The following is a 17,985-nucleotide window of genomic DNA, read 5'->3' as shown; positions in this document are numbered from 1 at the left end:
ATGACCAGTTTTAATTAGCTAATTACCAGTTTGTACTACTAACTAGTGAGAATATAAGACCAAATGATGCCCAACTTGAAACTACTAATGACTCTCTTGGACTAGCTAATGGCCAGTTTAGACCAATTAATAAATCACTTAAGGGGGTCGCACACCGGACGAGAAGCGCAGCCCAACTACGATTCAGAACGCTGTTCAGATTTCTGCCGCGCCACAGAGCGCCATCTGCATAGTTTTATATTAAAAAAAACAGAAACTGAAATTAAAATACAATACATTTGTTTAATTCAAATAAAACATTACAAAGTGTTTGGTTACGTTTTCAGTCAGGCTGCACAGTTGCCTAGACAACAGATACAACAAAACAATAACAGACTTATTATAACACAGATTCTTTTCATTAATTAACGTTCAAAACTCAGCTTTTATCAATTAAAATCATATATTTAAAATAATAATAATAGATGAAGTTAAAACTCACTCATCTTGCTGCGAAATTGAGCTCTCTGGTGTGCGATACCTCGAGTTGTCCTACATGGGGCGCGACGCGGCGCTTCTCGTCCAGTGTGCGACCGCCTTTAGACTATCCTGAACCAATTAATGACCCTCCTGGACCGGCTAATGATCAACTTAGACAAGTTAAGGTTTGGTTTAGACCAGCTGGAAACTAACTACCATGTTCTATAAAACAGCTACAATTTTAAGTGCCATTTTCCAGAAGGGTTATCATGGAACTTTGATCTACCACATGTTACTCACGACTCTCCAAAAGTATTAACCGTCATATAGTATCCAAAAACACTGTTTAATCCTCAAATGAAACATTTGAAAATATGTCAAATTAATTAATAAATTACAAATGTCCTGTAGTGTGTAATCACCCAGAAAAGATGGTCACTAATTAAAAATGTCGCTCACCTGGTACTCATTTGGCCAGAAAGTGCTGACTGCCAGTTCCACCTGGTGCCACTGTCGTCCACGTGAGCCAGAGACATTCCACACAGGAATGCCAAGCGGCCCACCATTGACCCGCACATAAACCCGCAGCGCCCCCGGGCTGTGGCCATCTCTGCTGTACAGGAAGTAGCTGAACTGCACGCAGTGCGTGTCGTTTTCACTTAGCGTCTGTAGCAGAAGCTGAGCCCTCTGCCCCGCTGCATGCTGGGAGGAGTTGACCATCATGTAGGAGCCTTGAGGAAGAAGACAACACAGCAAGAGGTAAGAATCAACCAAAATCAGTGAAATATTCTCAGAAAAAGAAAACATTTCATATCTTTGTGTGGCTACAAAATTTGTGGAAAGCTTTAGTGCATATTAGAGCATGTCTGCTTAAAGAAACAGGCACATACACACTAAGCTCAGAGAGAATAATAGAGACAGAGAGAAAATAAATATCCAGCTTCTCTGCGGAGCATATCTGCTGTATTACAGCCTCCTCAGAAACTTCTGTGTAGTTTTCCCGTTCCTACTTTTCAAAAGCCCTTGTTTGTCTATTTGTCTCTTTCCGCAGAGTATCTCTCCCTTCAGTGAGTTCACAAAGGATGACAATTTTGGCATTACTCTCTCAATACAGAGCACAGAGAGAGAGAGAGACAACACACAGCGCAGAATACTAAAATGCCTTTCATGCTCTTTTTAGCCTCGAGGCTCTCTGTCTCTGCGGAGTGTGACAATTGCAAAATTTCTCTGTACAAAGACAGAAATTTGTGAGGTGTTGGTATAGCAACAGGCACAAATACTCAAAACAGGCATATTCATGGCTGGTTCTTCAATTAAGGGAACCTTTTCGTTCCCTAGGATGGATTTTACAGGAAAGAAATATTCTAGATATCCTAACAATGAAAATAAATTACAATCATTAAAGTACAATCATTCTAGATTTCAATTACATATAATAATATATATTTTTTTATTGTCTCACTTTAAATAATGACATTTTCCCATAGGTACTAGACAATCAACAAAGATGACAAAGGAAAAACTTTTTCTTTTTTTTTTACCAAAAACATATATAGAAGTTTCATTTTTCAAGCTTTAATATGGTCAAACATGCCCTTAATTGAACAATCTCTCATACAAGCGCACAAGAGAACATTCGGCTTGGTTGTTATTAATCAGCATGACGTGCCGTTTACACACAGAGGACAGTGGGACGGTGGGGTTAGGGGCTCCATCTGCAAGGTGAGGCTGAGTGAATAATTACAGTTGAACCATTTATATACATACGCAAGAGAAAGAACCTTTAACCATGGTTTTTCTGTCCTCCCTAATCAGGACATGCCAACCTAAACACCCTTTAAGTGTTCGTTTGCTTGCCGACCAACTTGAAAAAGGATCATAACTAATAGCTAATGGCTCTATGGAACCAGGCCCCTTTTCAAAGTACCCTATTCTTAGGAGAGCCCGTGATTTATGTATCTCTGGGTGTACATGTGTGAAAAGCCCTGCTCTCTCAAGGCATTCTGGTTAATTAGATTTCCTCAAGGCTTCTTCATATTGCACTCCAGAGACATCTGAGGATCACATCACAAGGAAAAAAACGAAAGATGGAAAAGAAAAGTAGATGGCTAAATCTGCAGATAAAGAGTGCTTTAGAGCTGTATTAAACATGCACCTCAACCCACAGAGGGGCTGTTGAGGTTACTGCAAGCAAGGAATTGTGAAGTTCATGAGGCATTGTTGATTTTCTCAAGACCATGAAGGTAAAGCTGTTGACTTTGATGAAATGGCTAATTAAAGCACTCAATACTGAGGTCGCTAATTAGATGGGCAGATATATGGAAAATAGATATTAGGCATGTAAAATATTAGAGTGGCAATGATAAGGCTAGCTAATAAATAATCTGTCATGCCAACACTGGCAGCAAATACTATTAGAGCTTTTTATCTGAAAAGTAAATCTATTCTTTTTTTTTTTTACTGTATATGACTGGTTTCAAAACGTCATCTTTCTACTGTGAATTTAAGTGCTTTGACTGCTGTTATCACATCTGCAGTTGTTTGCATTTAAAGTTTTTTTGCACTGAAAATTGTCAAAATAAATCCACAACAACACTGCTGTGCGTCTAGGTGCAACAGGTGAGCACGACTGAATCTGAGTTTTTGAAAAAAAAAATCAATTCAGTGAATGATTCAATGACTTATCCACAAGGATAGTTGCTCGTTTTTATTTCTGAATGAATCAGCAGGTGCTTGTCAAATGGAAGGGCATATTCTAGCAAGGCTGCCTATCTAGGCTGCCGAATCATAGCCTCCAACCATTAAAAGCACCCAGTGTTTTCAACTCTGAGTCTTTAGACTGAATGATTCAATGATTCCCTCATGGGTTCAGTCACTTGCTGCCACCTAGTGGCCTAACCATACCACTAATTCGCACACTGACAGCCTGTCAGTCTGGCTGTCAATCTACAAAAATGTCTTCATCTATATATGTGCAGCCCTAACAGAAATGTATATGAATCAGAACCAGACAGATAGATATGTATTCAAATGTATTCACAGTCTGTTATTGCAGTGCATCCAGCACATCCAAAAAAGCTTAGACTAAAACAGTGGAAAACACATGGTGACATTTGAGAGCCCACTCCAGATCTCTCTCAAGGAGACGCTGATTGAATTCACAGTGGAGAGTCTGTGCTTCATCATATCATAGTGAATCTGAGCCCAAACAACAGAGCTGACCATATATCTCAGCCAGCGGCCCCAGAACCCATCTCAGTACGCTGGCACCCTGTCCCTCTCTTTCGTACAGGTGGGAGTGGGGTACAGAACACAATATATTGGCGCTGACATTTTGCTTCTCGCTATCTTCTTCTCCCGCCTCAGATCAGAATCCAATCTCCCAGAGCCAGCCTGAAACCTCAGAAAGCCAGGGCAGCTGCTACAATTTCTCCCAGAGGACTAGAATGTTGATTGTACAATATTTAATTTCCATTAAACCGTGAGCATTAAGGGAATATTTCAGGGTAATAACGAGCTTTATCGACAGCATATGTAGCACAATGAAAATCTTTTTGGCTTGTCCCTCAGTTTGTAAAAACAGCAAAAAAAATTGTTTACAGTAGGGGATTTAACAATAAGGGGCAAGTGTACCAAAGAAGAAATGTGAAGCTAATAATCTCTTAGTATCCTTGCTTGGATACCATGTGAAAGTGACCAGGTTTAAATAGTCATGTAATGAGCCGACTGATTATAAATCTGGACTAAATACTGAACTAAATTTGGTCCTTTTTATTTTTTATGATTATTATATATGGCTATAATTTTGAAATTGTGTGATTGTTTCACTATTAACTTTAGAGCATCAATAACAAATATAATTCCCTCCAAAAGTAACTAAATAAATAATGCAACAAATAAATAAATAAATGTTTTAAAAGAAAACAATTAGAATTATTTGTTTATTTTCTATAATATATTTACAAATTATTTCTTTTATTAATTTATTAATTACACTGTACATTTTGGCAGAAAATGTAGTATAAGAAAATACTCTAATGTATAAACTGTTTAAAAATCATTCATCAAATTAAATTAAATTGTACAGTTTTATGTTGTATGTACTGAAACTGTATATATTTGCTTAGCGGTTTTGGAAAATGACCAAGTTCCACTATGTCGTCTTTTTGTCGTGCCCTCAGGACCCATATAAGGAAATTCCACTCCATCTAACGTCACACAGAGCCATACTCGAAAAAACTTTCCGAAACTTGTGACAAACCGGAAGGAGTATTTTTGGAACAGAAATACTCCTTCAAACGTACAACTTAATTTTTGAAACTTTGCCCATGTTTAGCATGGGAATCCAACTCTTTAACAGTGTAAAAAACTCAGTATGCATGAAATAGCATTTCACCCCCCCCCTTACAGACTTTTTTAAAGGTCTAAAATACTTACAGCCTCAACCAATAGTCTCTGATCTCCTGTAATTTCATTATAAACCCTCACCCATGTGCATATCATGTGGATTCAATAGTTCAGAGAAACACAATTTTAAACCCATAATATTTCAGAGAATTTTGCTTTCAAAAAAACCTGCTAATAACAACAGATATTGCAAACACCTTATGATCAGGTTTTTGTCCCCACTGAGTTGATTACTGTCATTAAGTTCCTTCGACCTAAAACACACTACAAACTAGATCCTGTTTACCGTCAAAAGCAGCTACTAAAATAAAGGTGTCGACCTCAGCGGAAAACATGAGAAAAACTAATTCAAGCTGAGGTAATTTGATTTATAAAATGATCTCTGTGAGAAATGTTCAGTGCAGCCGTAATTAAGTAAACCAATTCTGTCTTATCGCTCCAAAAGAAAATGTTTCTGGTGATTGTTCAAAGGTTAATTGTGTTACAAAACTACTCTCAAGAGCAGTCAATAAAATGCTCTTGTAAAGATTTTTCCACAGTTCACAGTAATTTGTGGCATTCATAAAACATTTCCACAGTGTTGTAACTAAGTCTAGGGAATCATAAGCAGTAATGGATCAAGTTTTATTAGAGATAGACAACATACATCATTCTGTGCATTAGGGATCATACATATTCAATGATATCCTTGAAAACGACCCAAAGTTTTATTACCTAGCATGACTCTAGGTTTGCAATTATTCTGTGTTAAACAGACTCATTCTAATCACTGACAGTCAGCGTCAAGTCCGAGAGAACTTCGTCCTCTTTCTCTGTTATGTTTTTTTTAATGGGTTGCGTGAATTGCATTAGCATTGGAATGATAACAGATACAATGTCAGACATAACAAACAACACACAAGGGAAATAGAGTGTATAAAACAAACCCAAGCATTATTAATACTATCCCAAAACAAGAGGGTTTTTTTAGCCTTGTGTTCTTTCTAAGAATTTTAACCGTTAACCCGTCCAAATAGAGCAAACAACCTTCTGCTGAACCGTTCAATAAGGTTGGACGTCCCCTTTGCCTTTACGATATTTACACTGAGAGTCTTCACTGGTTAACCTTTGACTATTCACCTCATCGTAAAGCCACCGTTACACACTGGCATAGACATACTGTTCACATAAACCAGAAATATCAAACATAAGGTGACCTTTGGTGAATTATGCCTCCAAGGCTAGTGAAATCTGATAAAGTCCCATCTATTCGCTGCTAACCCTCCCAAGGGCGCGGGAACATACATAACGAGATTTGGAGTGATTGAGCCCATCGTCATTCAAACGGTGCGCCGCATGAAAACTCGCCAGCAAACCGAGATGCTATCGCAGAGAAAGCAGGAGGAGAGAAGGGAGAGAGTGAGTCAAGAAAAGACCAAGGACAGCGCTGAGGTGGACGAGAGACTGGCTGAAAGATACAATCACAAAATGTTACCGGGGACTCGAACGTTGCGGGCTGAAACAATCAAGAGGAACGAGCGGAAAATAAAACAGGAAGGCAGGGCATATAAAGGAGAAATGAAAAACAATAAGATTATTAGAAATAGAAAAGAAGAGATGCAAAGTCTGAGAAGCAGGGAAAGACCTGGGGTAAAGGCACCTGCTACTTTGCATGAATAAGATAGATATTAAAATAGTCAGTCAAAAGACTACAAACCTTCAAAATTCTGTCTCACCCAGAAGTTCAAGCTAAATATTATATGAGAAGTTTTGGGTATAAATTTTATATAAGCTTTGCACATTTTGCAACCCATTTGATTTGCAACCCAAAATTTGTGTGAATGTCTATGTACAGTTTAAAACCTAATTTGTACCTAATTTGCCTTGCTGGAAATAAATATTCCATAAACAAACAAACAAACAAGGATAAAATAAGGACTAGCTAGCTTGGGATCAAATTTGTGTTAATTTTCTGGTATATAAACATTGCATAAACAAAAAAATATGTAAATGTAATAAAATATAATACAAATTATCAAAGGACTAGCTAGGATCAATTTTGTTTAAATTTTCTGAAAATAAAATAAAATAACAATATTTGTTCACCTTCCAGCAATAATTAAGACAACAAGGTTAAATTGTTGAGTTTACATGCAGTCAACACAATACTTTGTGAAAACAAAGAAAACACGAAGACAATAATCTGACACTGGAGCAGTATACTAAGATACAAACGCTACGCTATACTTCTGGTCTTTGTGTACCTTATTTAAACAGTGCACACAAGTATCCAAGTATGCATATTCTTGAAAGGGTACAGTTTTTGTGTCTAGAGAAAAAACTTGGCAGATACACACATTTAATGTGTTTAAAACTAGCTACTTGTCATGCTACGATAATTTATTATTTGGGGTTTGCGCATTTAACAACTTTTAAAAATCATGGGATACCAAAGTGCAGCATATTCACAAAGAGTGGCACAGTTCCTCTTTCTCAGAACTTTTAAGAGCATTTTTTTTTCTTTCCATTTGACCCCATCAGCCAGGCTTTGTTCGCCTCTGACATCAAGAGGCTTCAAACGCGTGTTTGAGAATAAAAAGAGAGGTGAAGAGGTGCAGTGCTGAATATAGACGAATCAATAGGTCCTCTTCCCACTTCAATTTTAGAGGCACTCATGCTCACATCTCTCTACCTAAAATTGTTTAAGGCCCCTCCTGTCGTTATAGCCTCGATGCTCATTTCTTCCCATGTCTCTCAGTCTTTCTCAAAAGGTCAGCTGAGATTTAAGGCATTCTACCTTGGCCTTCTTTTTTCACACACACATAAAAGTGGGAATGCTTTTTGAACGCAGACAGCAAAGGAAGGCCAGGTTATGCTGACTGACATCATACCGCTTGCCTCAACCTATGACAGAAAGATAAAGGTGTACAAACCAGTTAATCAAGATATATTCTACAAAGTGATGCATGTGTTGTCTTTTGAATCATTTCCTGTCCTTTTTCTTCTGTACTTTTAAACAAAAGCAAAACATTCAAACTGCAACTATCACAGCAGTGAAATCCTTCATCATCCATATTCTGTTCCTAAAAAAAAAATCTGAATGATTACGTCTCATGTCATTTCCATGCAGCTGACATTCACTGATGTCTTCCCCCTAAAGACACAATTACCGTGCGCGAATGTGTGCTGGTATTAACACACACAAATTAATATTTCATCTCAAATGAATATTTTAAACCCTGTTGTGTAATCACATTCCTTCATCATTTCAAACAGGTTTTTGAAATGACAAACAAAAACATAAAAAAAAAAAAAACAAGTATAGCTAGTGGTAACTATTACTCACAATTACTGTCTAACATATTTATAAAAGTTTTATAGCATAGCTACGACAACAAAACATTCAAACTAAAACTTTTAGTTTAGTTAAATTAAATCGGTTAAATAAGAATTAAAATGTGCAGAATGCATATTACTCAACAATATCAATTTCAGCTTTTAAAAGCAGTCCACGCAAAGCGCTGTTTATGTATCGTAAACTGATTTGACATCATGCGCATCAAAATTTATTAGGGATCACAATGCAAGTAACCCAACTAATTTGTTCCATCATAAATTTCATTAAATGTCATCATATTAAATGTCTCATTAGTTCAGTGGGGAAACATTTCATTAGCATTCATTAATCGGCTAAGTTTTTGTATCGAAATGCAATTACCACAGGTCCTTTTAATGTAGTGGTACACGGAGCATGAAAATATGAGAAAGCCATTTCTTGGAATGACCCCAATAGACCAAATATGAAAATCATTAATCACTAGCGATACAATTCCAGACGATTTATGTCACACGCAATTTGTAACAAAATCTGTCTTCACAACAAAACTCAATTCCCTGCTCTCATGGACTTGTAAAAACATGTAAAATAATATAATAAAAATATACAAAATCTTTGACCTAAGGCTGTTTTTGGCTATTTCAAGGAAAAACGCACCCGGTTGCACAGAAGCCAATCCTGAAAGCTTTTATTAATATTATCTAATGGTATCTATTTCAAAAGCAGAGTATGTGTATCGCATTACAACTGCCTCGAGTGTGTAAGGCAGGAATGCACACAGCATGTGTAGTAATAAAGAAAGACCTAAAAGCTGCTGTTAACGCAGTGAAACCTTCTCAGTTGCAAAAATCAATTTTCTTTCTCTACCGTGAAAGTCAGCGTATCACCCATGACAGGATTTTTACTCCTGGGTGTGACACATCACCAAAAGTGTGGCCTAATCTCTACTCACCCTTCCCATCTCTCTCTCCCTCTCTCTCTCTCTCGCTCCCTTTGCTCAATTCTTTAGATCACCTAATGTCTACACACCTGTCCTGTGCTCCAGGTTGTTAATATTTACATTTCTTGAAACCTTGTCTTGCTTCTGTCAGCTTATCTTGTCTTGTCCTGTTCCTTTTGTATTTATTTTGGATGACGATTTTGGGTGAGTTTGTTCATTCTCCCCAACTCCCAAAACATAAGTGAGCTGCTATGTAAGCCATTTACCTCATTCCCGCAACAGTTCTTCTGAGATCCCTCCACCAACTCAGTTTTAAATAACTAGTTTAATGGGTGGGTAGAGATGCCAACTGCGGCCAACATTAACACACTGCTAATGAGATTCATTAAATGTGTTTAATGCCATTAAACATATTTAATGCTGGAAAGGCATTTAACTAATTGCTATTACAATAATCACATATAGTTATGACGTTATTTTCTGTTGTGTGTGCCATTTAAATGATCAAGTAATTCCCATCTTTAACTGTTCCCTTTTCAACTTCAGGTGGACACCATCCTTGTAAATAAGGAACTTTTTCTTAAGCAAAAATTGCACTGTAAAATTATATTTGATAACTATATTCACTTACAAACAAAATAAATAAATAAAATTATAATTAATAAGTATTACAGTACAATACTAAATAAATAAATAAATGGTGGAGAATATCTGCAAATAAGAATTGTATTTTTAAGTGACTTAAGTGGCTAAAATAATAAATTACTTTTGTGAATAAATATTAATTTCACTATTCATATATTCACTTATTGATTGATTGGATAATTGACAGGTAAAATAAAGCTAAAATAATAAATTACTGTAACTTTTTAAATTAATAAACAGTTTAAATAAACTTGTAAATAAGAATCTTGTTGTTAAGTGACTTGCCTGGACAAATAATGCTAAATTAATTAATTACATTTTATAATTAGATTATATCAACTATTATTATGGATGGATGACAAATTCTCAGTTTATCTAACTGTTATCCTATTGTAAATGATCAAAAAATAAGTAATCACTGTTTGTCCTATTATATAACCAGGCAAACATCTTGGAGCAAATTTGAAATCTGTTTTCCTTTATTAAACTGTCAGCAGAAGAATATTAAAAATGAATTTCCTGCTTGACAACAAGCAATGACAGAATGAATACTTGACTTGAAAAGTATCACCTCAAAGGGAGTCATCTGAAATCCGTATATTCACAATTCAGTCCCCCGGTTCCTCTGGAGACCAACAAAACCTCCTTAACCAAACAACAAGCTGCTTCACAGGTGGAGCCACTGGCAGCGCTCCAGCTCTTTAACTGGCAATGAGAGGGGTGGGTCGCAATTACCCCGGCCTCTCAGGGGACAAGAAAACACATACAGAGCTCCAGGTGAGAAGGAGAAAGAGAGGGAAACTTCTCCAAAAGGCTAGAAGAGAAAGAAACAGTGGGGGAAGACAAAAATAATAATAACATCGACGATAAGGAGTAAATAACAGCTGAAGCATGGCTGGACCGAGTGTAGCCAGTGCCCTCTGGAGCTGGAGGAAGATAAGCCCATATCAGGAGCCGCTGCCTTTATGGTCGCTGTAGCCAAAGGCGCTGGGGAAAAACATGCTTCACTGGAACGGTCTATACACGGTGACCTTTCCAAATGTCCTCCAGCCAGCCTGCGTCCGAGAAGAGGGGACAGATGTGAGGCTGATGTGTACGACCCACAGTCTACGCCCTGTCTGAGGGACATAAGTGTTTTTGTACGTCCCCAGTCCCTGTATTCAATTACCCAATGACCTCCTTTATCAAATCTAATGAAAGAAGCAGAAAGCTGAACGAAAAATCATACAGAGCAACGGAATGTTGCATTGTTTTTCATTGTTAAAATAACTTTTTATAAACCATATTTAATATGCAAAGAAATGACTTTGCCTGTCTTTGCTTCAATAAATACCAGTACCATTAAAATGCCATTGTTCTCTGTAGGACTGGACCAGAATATTTGTGTCTTCAAATATTCGTGCGATGGGTTGGCATTCAATTTTTGAATAATCGAAACACCTGACATCCCCCATAAAACGGTCTTCATTCGCACTTGAATATAGTTGTTGTTGTTTTTTTTACTATTGTGCCGAACGGTTCTAAGGACTGTCAGGCCATTGATGACATTTAAATTCAAAAGTTTATTTTAAATTGAACTTATATTCATTCTTTATTCACAATCTTCTTATCACAGGCAGGTACATCACTCAATTCAGGATGTATTTGTTTGTGTTCTGTGTTTTTTATATTTATCGATGGTGTACCTGTCGCTAAATATCGATACCGTTTTATCGCCCAGGCGATTATAAGTAAATTATACACTAAAACCTTAGCATGTAGCCTTAACATATTGTTCAATTATGTAAATATTGCATTAAATGGATTAAATGAAAGTAATAAAGTAATAAAATACCAAAGAAACAAGTTAATAGACACCTGTGATGCTCTTTACTCAGCGTCCATACACATACAGAAATGTTTGAAACCTGGTCCTACTATTACTGTGGAAAGGCTCAAACCATTATGGTTTTTAAATTCAAATGTCCACTTCACCAAAGTGATGGAGATGGAGATGGGAGTTTTCATTAAACCAGTCATGTTTTGGAAATTCTACTTGGTGCAGAAAGAACAAGCTTCACCTTTAAATGACAGCTCAGATAGTCTCGTTTTGCTGCTGTAGCACTGTTACCATTTGCAAACTCCCAAGCTTCATTTTCCCTATTTGGGACAGCTGTTCATTTAGACTTATGAGGACAACAGCACTGCAGGGAGTGTTTCAGAAATAAGTGTAACTGGGTGGGAACTTTATTTTTGCTGACCATCTCACAACCGTGCTCCGACAGTGGTCTCCCAAGTGCACCTTTCCCAGAGCCCCTGGGGCCCGGAAGCAAAAGGATGGTCGAAATCTGGGCTGACATCAACAGCACCGCTGACACTCCAGGTGCTAAATATAAGCTCCGGGTCCTGAAGTTATGAGACACGTTTCACTGCGCCAAGCACCGGCAAACTAACCCATGGTTCTGTTCCAGTGGCCAGCCCTTTTTTGCCCTTTCAGGCCTGTGAATGCACACTAGGCATTATTTACTGAAGGAAAAAAACACAAATTTACAAGTTATCTGCAGTCTTGAGGGACTCCGCGGAGGCTCAGCAATGCAGTATTTTAATTATGTAGCTTGAGGCAACTATTGGTGGAATTAAAATCGATAGTGATAAATCAGCGTAATAAGGCATTCAACAAAAAGCAGCCTTTAACACAGCCGGCTGCTGTTTCCTCTCTCGCCTATGCCTCTGAGAGAGAAAATAAAATGACAAAGGGTGGAGGCACACATCATTTAAAAGTAGTTTTAGAGTGCTCGCTGTTTCTGTCTCCCTAGTTTTCAGTCAGCAATTAAAACCAGACCTCTTCAACCATAGAGCTGTCATTCACCCACAATAATAATCCTTCCAAGATCCAGAAAAGCATTCCAGCATAAGGTAGGTGACATTTTAGGGGTTTAAAGTGTCCTGCAGAAACTGAACCATTGTACGCAGTTTATTTTCTATTTTTGGCACATTTGATAATAGCGAACCAAAGGCGCGAGTGAAGGCTTTTAAAGTGTGGGTGTGTACACGAGATGCAAAGCCGGCATGTCTGTTTCTGGCACTGACGTTTGAGCATGCGGGCTGGTATCCAAAACGCCACCGGAGGGGCTTTTATACCCTGATGGATGGACGCCAGGAATGAGCTGTCGCGAAAATGACATAAATCTCGCGCAGATAGCAGCGGGCCATGGATTGTGGGGTGCGATGGTGAGCGAGAGAGAGAGACGAGTCGGCGCAGGAAGAGGCGTTCTTGGTGTGCTGAAGAGTTTAACGTGGCTGTGATTAACTGTCAATCCCTCGGCTCAGCCAGCAGTGCTCCGTCTCAATTAGACACACTCATCATTCTGACAGGCTGCCTTGAGCCCGGGCTGGAGACCAGACAAACAGGTTGAGACCACAACTTATAAAATATAGGATGTGGAACAAAAGAAACGTGTTACGCTGTTTATTTGACCACACTAAATCAATTTAAAAGTCATAAATAAATAGATAATCACTCCTGTATGTAAACAGATGATATATGTGATCAGAAGTGTGCTTTGAAGTCAACATGGCATCAAAATTAAAGCTATTTGCTTCCTTAATACAAAAAAAGGTGCATGTTATTGCAAATATTAAAGAAACACTTTCAGTCTTTTGTGAAAATGTATCAAGAACGGTAACTACAAAAGTAACTATAATGGTATGGAATGCTGGGGGAAAAAAACATTCTGAAGGTAGTTTGGTATTCATTTTCTAATAAAAATTATATATATATATATATATATATATATATATATATATATATATATATATATATATATATATATATATATATATATATATAATTTTTATTAGAAAATGAATACATATATACATATATATACATATATATATACATATATACATATATACATATATATAATTTTTATTAGAAAATGAATACCAAACTACCTTCAGAATGTTTTTTTTCCCCCAGCATTCCATACCATTATATGTATATATGTATATATATACGTATATATATATATATATATGTATATATATACGTATATATATATATATATATATATATATATATATATACGTATATACAGTATTGTTCAAAATAATAGCAGTACAATGTGACTAACCAGAATAATCAAGGTTTTTCGTATATTTTTTTATTGCTACGTGGCAAACAAGTTACCAGTAGGTTCAGTAGATTCTCAGAAAACAAATGAGACCCAGCATTCATGATATGCACGCTCTTAAGGCTGTGCAATTGGGCAATTAGCTGAATTAGTTGAAAGGGGTGTGTTCAAAAAAATAGCAGTGTGGCATTCAATCACTGAGGTCATCAATTTTGTGAAGAAACAGGTGTGAATCAGGTGGCCCCTGTTTAAGGATGAAGCCAACACTTGTTGAACATGCATTTGAAAGCTGAGGAAAATGGGTCGTTCAAGACATTGTTCAGAAGAACAGCGTACTTTGATTAAAAAGTTGATTAGAGAGGGGAAAACCTATAAAGAGGTGCAAAAAATGATAGGCTGTTCAGCTAAAATGATCTCCAATGCCTTAAAATGGAGAGCAAAACCAGAGAGACGTGGAAGAAAACGGAAGACAACCATCAAAATGGATAGAAGAATAACCAGAATGGCAAAGGCTCAGCCAATGATCACCTCCAGGATGATCAAAGACAGTCTGGAGTTACCTGTAAGTACTGTGACAGTTAGAAGACGTCTGTGTGAAGCTAATCTATTTTCAAGAATCCCCCGCAAAGTCCCTCTGTTAAAAAAAAGGCATGTGCAGAAGAGGTTACAATTTGCCAAAGAACACATCAACTGGCCTAAAGAGAAATGGAGGAACATTTTGTGGACTGATGAGAGTAAAATTGTTATTTTTGGGTCCAAGGGCCACAGGCAGTTTGTGAGACGACCCCCAAACTCTGAATTCAAGCCACAGTACACAGTGAAGACAGTGAAGCATGGAGGTGCAAGCATCATGATATGGGCATGTTTCTCCTACTATGGTGTTGGGCCTATTTATCGCATACCAGGGATCATGGATCAGTTTGCATATGTTAAAATACTTGAAGAGGTCATGTTGCCCTATGCTGAAGAGGACATGCCCTTGAAATGGTTGTTTCAACAAGACAATGACCCAAAACACACTAGTAAACGGGCAAAGTCTTGGTTCCAAACCAACAAAATTAATGTTATGGAGTGGCCAGCCCAATCTCCAGACCTTAATCCAATTGAGAACTTGTGGGGTGATATCAAAAATGCTGTTTCTGAAGCAAAACCAAGAAATGTGAATGAATTGTGGAATGTTTTTAAAGAATCATGGAGTGGAATAACAGCTGAGAGGTGCCACAAGTTGGTTGACTCCATGCCACACAGATGTCAAGCAGTTTTAAAAAACTGTGGTCATACAACTAAATATTAGTTTAGTGATTCACAGGATTGCTAAATCCCAGAAAAAAAAATGTTTGTACAAAATAGTTTTGAGTTTGTACAGTCAAAGGTAGACACTGCTATTTTTTTGAACACACCCCTTTCAACTAATTGCCCAATTGCACAGCCTTAAGAGCGTGCATATCATGAATGCTGGGTCTTGTTTGTTTTCTGACAATCTACTGAACCTACTGGTAACTTGTTTGCCACGTAGCAATAAAAAATATACTAAAAACCTTGATTATTCTGGTTAGTCACATTGTACTGCTATTATTTTGAACAATACTGTATATATATATATATATATATATATATATATATATATATATATATATATATATATATATATATATATATATATATATATATATATGTGTATATATATATATATATGTATATATATATATATATATATATATATATATATATATATATATATATATATATATATATATATATATGTATATGTATATATATGTATATGTATATGTATATATATGTATATATATATATATATATGTATGTATATATATATATATATATATGTATGTATATATATATATATATATATATGTATGTATATATATATATATATATATATATATATATATATATATATATATATGTATATATATATATATATATATATGTATGTATATATATGTATATATATATGTATGTATATGTATGTATATATATGTATATATATATGTATGTATATATATGTATATATATATATATGTATATATATATGTATGGATTTGAAATGAAACGAACAAGATGTGCTTTAACTGCAGACTTTCAGCTTTAATTTGAGGGTATTTACATCCAAATCAGGTGAACGGTGTAGGAATTACAACAGTTTGTATATGTACATCCCACTTTTTAAGGGACCAAAAGTAATGGGACAGATTAACAATCATAAATCAAACTTTCATTTTTTAATACTTGGTTGCAAATCCTTTGCAGTCAATTACAGCCTGAAGTCTGGAGATCAATTAGACATCAGCGTACGCTGGGTTTCATCCCCGGTGATGCTCTGCCAGGCCTCTACTGCAACTGTCTTCAGTTCCTGCTTGTTCTTGGGGCATTTTCCCTTCAGTTTTGTCTTCAGCAAGTGAAATGCATGCTCAATCGGATTTAGGTCAGGTGATTGTTTTGGCCATTGCATAACATTCCACTTCTTTCCCTTAAAAATCTCTTTGGTTGCTTTCCAAACACCAAACTACCCGGAAGACCATGGAAAACAACTGTGGTGGATGATCGAAGAATTCTTTCCCTGGTGAAGAAACCCTTCACAACAGTTGGCCAGATCAAGAACACTCTCCAAGAGGTAGGTGTATGTGTGTGTCAAAGTCAACAATCAAGAGAAGACTTCACCATGTGAATACAGAGGGTTCACCACAAGATGTAAACCACTGGTGAGTCTCTAAAACAGGAAGGCCAGATTAGAGTTTGCCAAACAACATCTAAATAAGCCTTCACAGTTCTGGAACAACATCCTATGGACAGATGAGACAAAGATCAACTTGTACCAGAGTGATGGAAAGAGAAGAGTATGGAGAAGGAAAGGAACTGCTCATGATCACCTCATCAGTGAAGCATGGTGGTGGTAGTGTCATGGCGTGGGCATGTATGGCTGTCAATGGAACTGGTTATCTTGTATTTATTGATGATGTGGCTGCTGACAAAAGCATTAGGATGAATTCTGAAGTGTTTCGGGCAATATTATCTGCTCATATTCAGCCAAATGCTTCAGAAATCATTGGTCAGCGCTTCACAGTGCAGATGGACAATGACCCGAAGCATACAGCGAAAGCAACCAAAGAGATTTTTAAGGGAAAGAAGTGGAATGTTATGCAATGGCCAAAACAATCACCTGACCTAAATCCGATTGAGCATGCATTTCACTTGCTGAAGACAAAACTGAAGGGAAAATGCCCCAAGAACAAGCAGGAACTGAAGACAGTTGCAGTAGAGGCCTGGCAAAGCATCACCGGGGATGAAACCCAGCGTACGCTGATGTCTAATTGATCTCCAGAATTCAGGCCTGTAATTGACTGCAAAGGATTTGCAACCAAGTATTAAAAAATGAAAGTTTGATTTATGATTGTTAATCTGTCCCATTACTTTCGGTCCCTTAAAAAGTGGGATGTACATATACAAACTGTTGTAATTCCTACACCGTTCACCTGGTTTGGATGTAAATACCCTCAAATTAAAGCTGAAAGTCTGCAGTTAAAGCACATCTTGTTCGTTTCATTTCAAATCCATTGTAGTGGTGTATAGAGCCAAAAAGATTAGAATTGGGTCGATGTCCCAATATTTATGGACCTGACTGTATATATATATATATATATATATATATCAGCCAGCAAGATCAATGTTTTTCAGAAGCAAAACTGTGTGAAGATGAAAGACTTTTGCTTGTTTTATACATGAATCTGAATAAATTTATTAAGGTTTATGCTTAACACAATGAGTGAAAAACAATGCCAAAGGGGTAAGAAATATACCTCAATTTAAATTCTCTGAATTTTTTCACAACTTAGCTTTTCAGGTAAATGTATGTTGTTTAGATGATGTAAAAACAAGACAAAAACATTGATTACAAATATTTTTTTATTATTATTCTTTTTTTTCTTTTTTTTTTTTTGCTCTGCCTTTGATGCTTTGCATGTGTTTCAACAGATTTTTCCTTATGCGCTGTAAGCAATGCAAAATATTTGTGGGTCTTTCTGAGCTACAGATCTGTCTAGCCATGTGATCTGCATGCTGCCAAGAGATCAAACTAAAAATCA

General features: G+C 36.6%; 1 protein-coding gene across 15 annotated transcripts in view; it reads right to left on the bottom strand.

The window, feature by feature from the left end:
• ptprub (protein tyrosine phosphatase receptor type Ub) overlaps positions 1-17,985 on the bottom strand; it is a 206,412-nt gene that overhangs the window by 94,737 nt on the left and 93,690 nt on the right. For all 15 annotated transcript variants that reach the window (XM_026283812.1, XM_026283813.1, XM_026283811.1 and 12 more), the window contains exon 3: positions 919-1,190. In XM_026283812.1, the coding sequence (XP_026139597.1) occupies positions 919-1,190 (272 nt within the window). The remainder of the gene's footprint in view (positions 1-918; positions 1,191-17,985) is intronic.

Source organism: Carassius auratus, chromosome 16 (genome assembly GCF_003368295.1).
Source record: "Carassius auratus strain Wakin chromosome 16, ASM336829v1, whole genome shotgun sequence".
NCBI classification, from domain to species: domain Eukaryota; kingdom Metazoa; phylum Chordata; class Actinopteri; order Cypriniformes; family Cyprinidae; genus Carassius; species Carassius auratus.
This window is presented reverse-complemented; position numbering and strand designations above follow the sequence as displayed.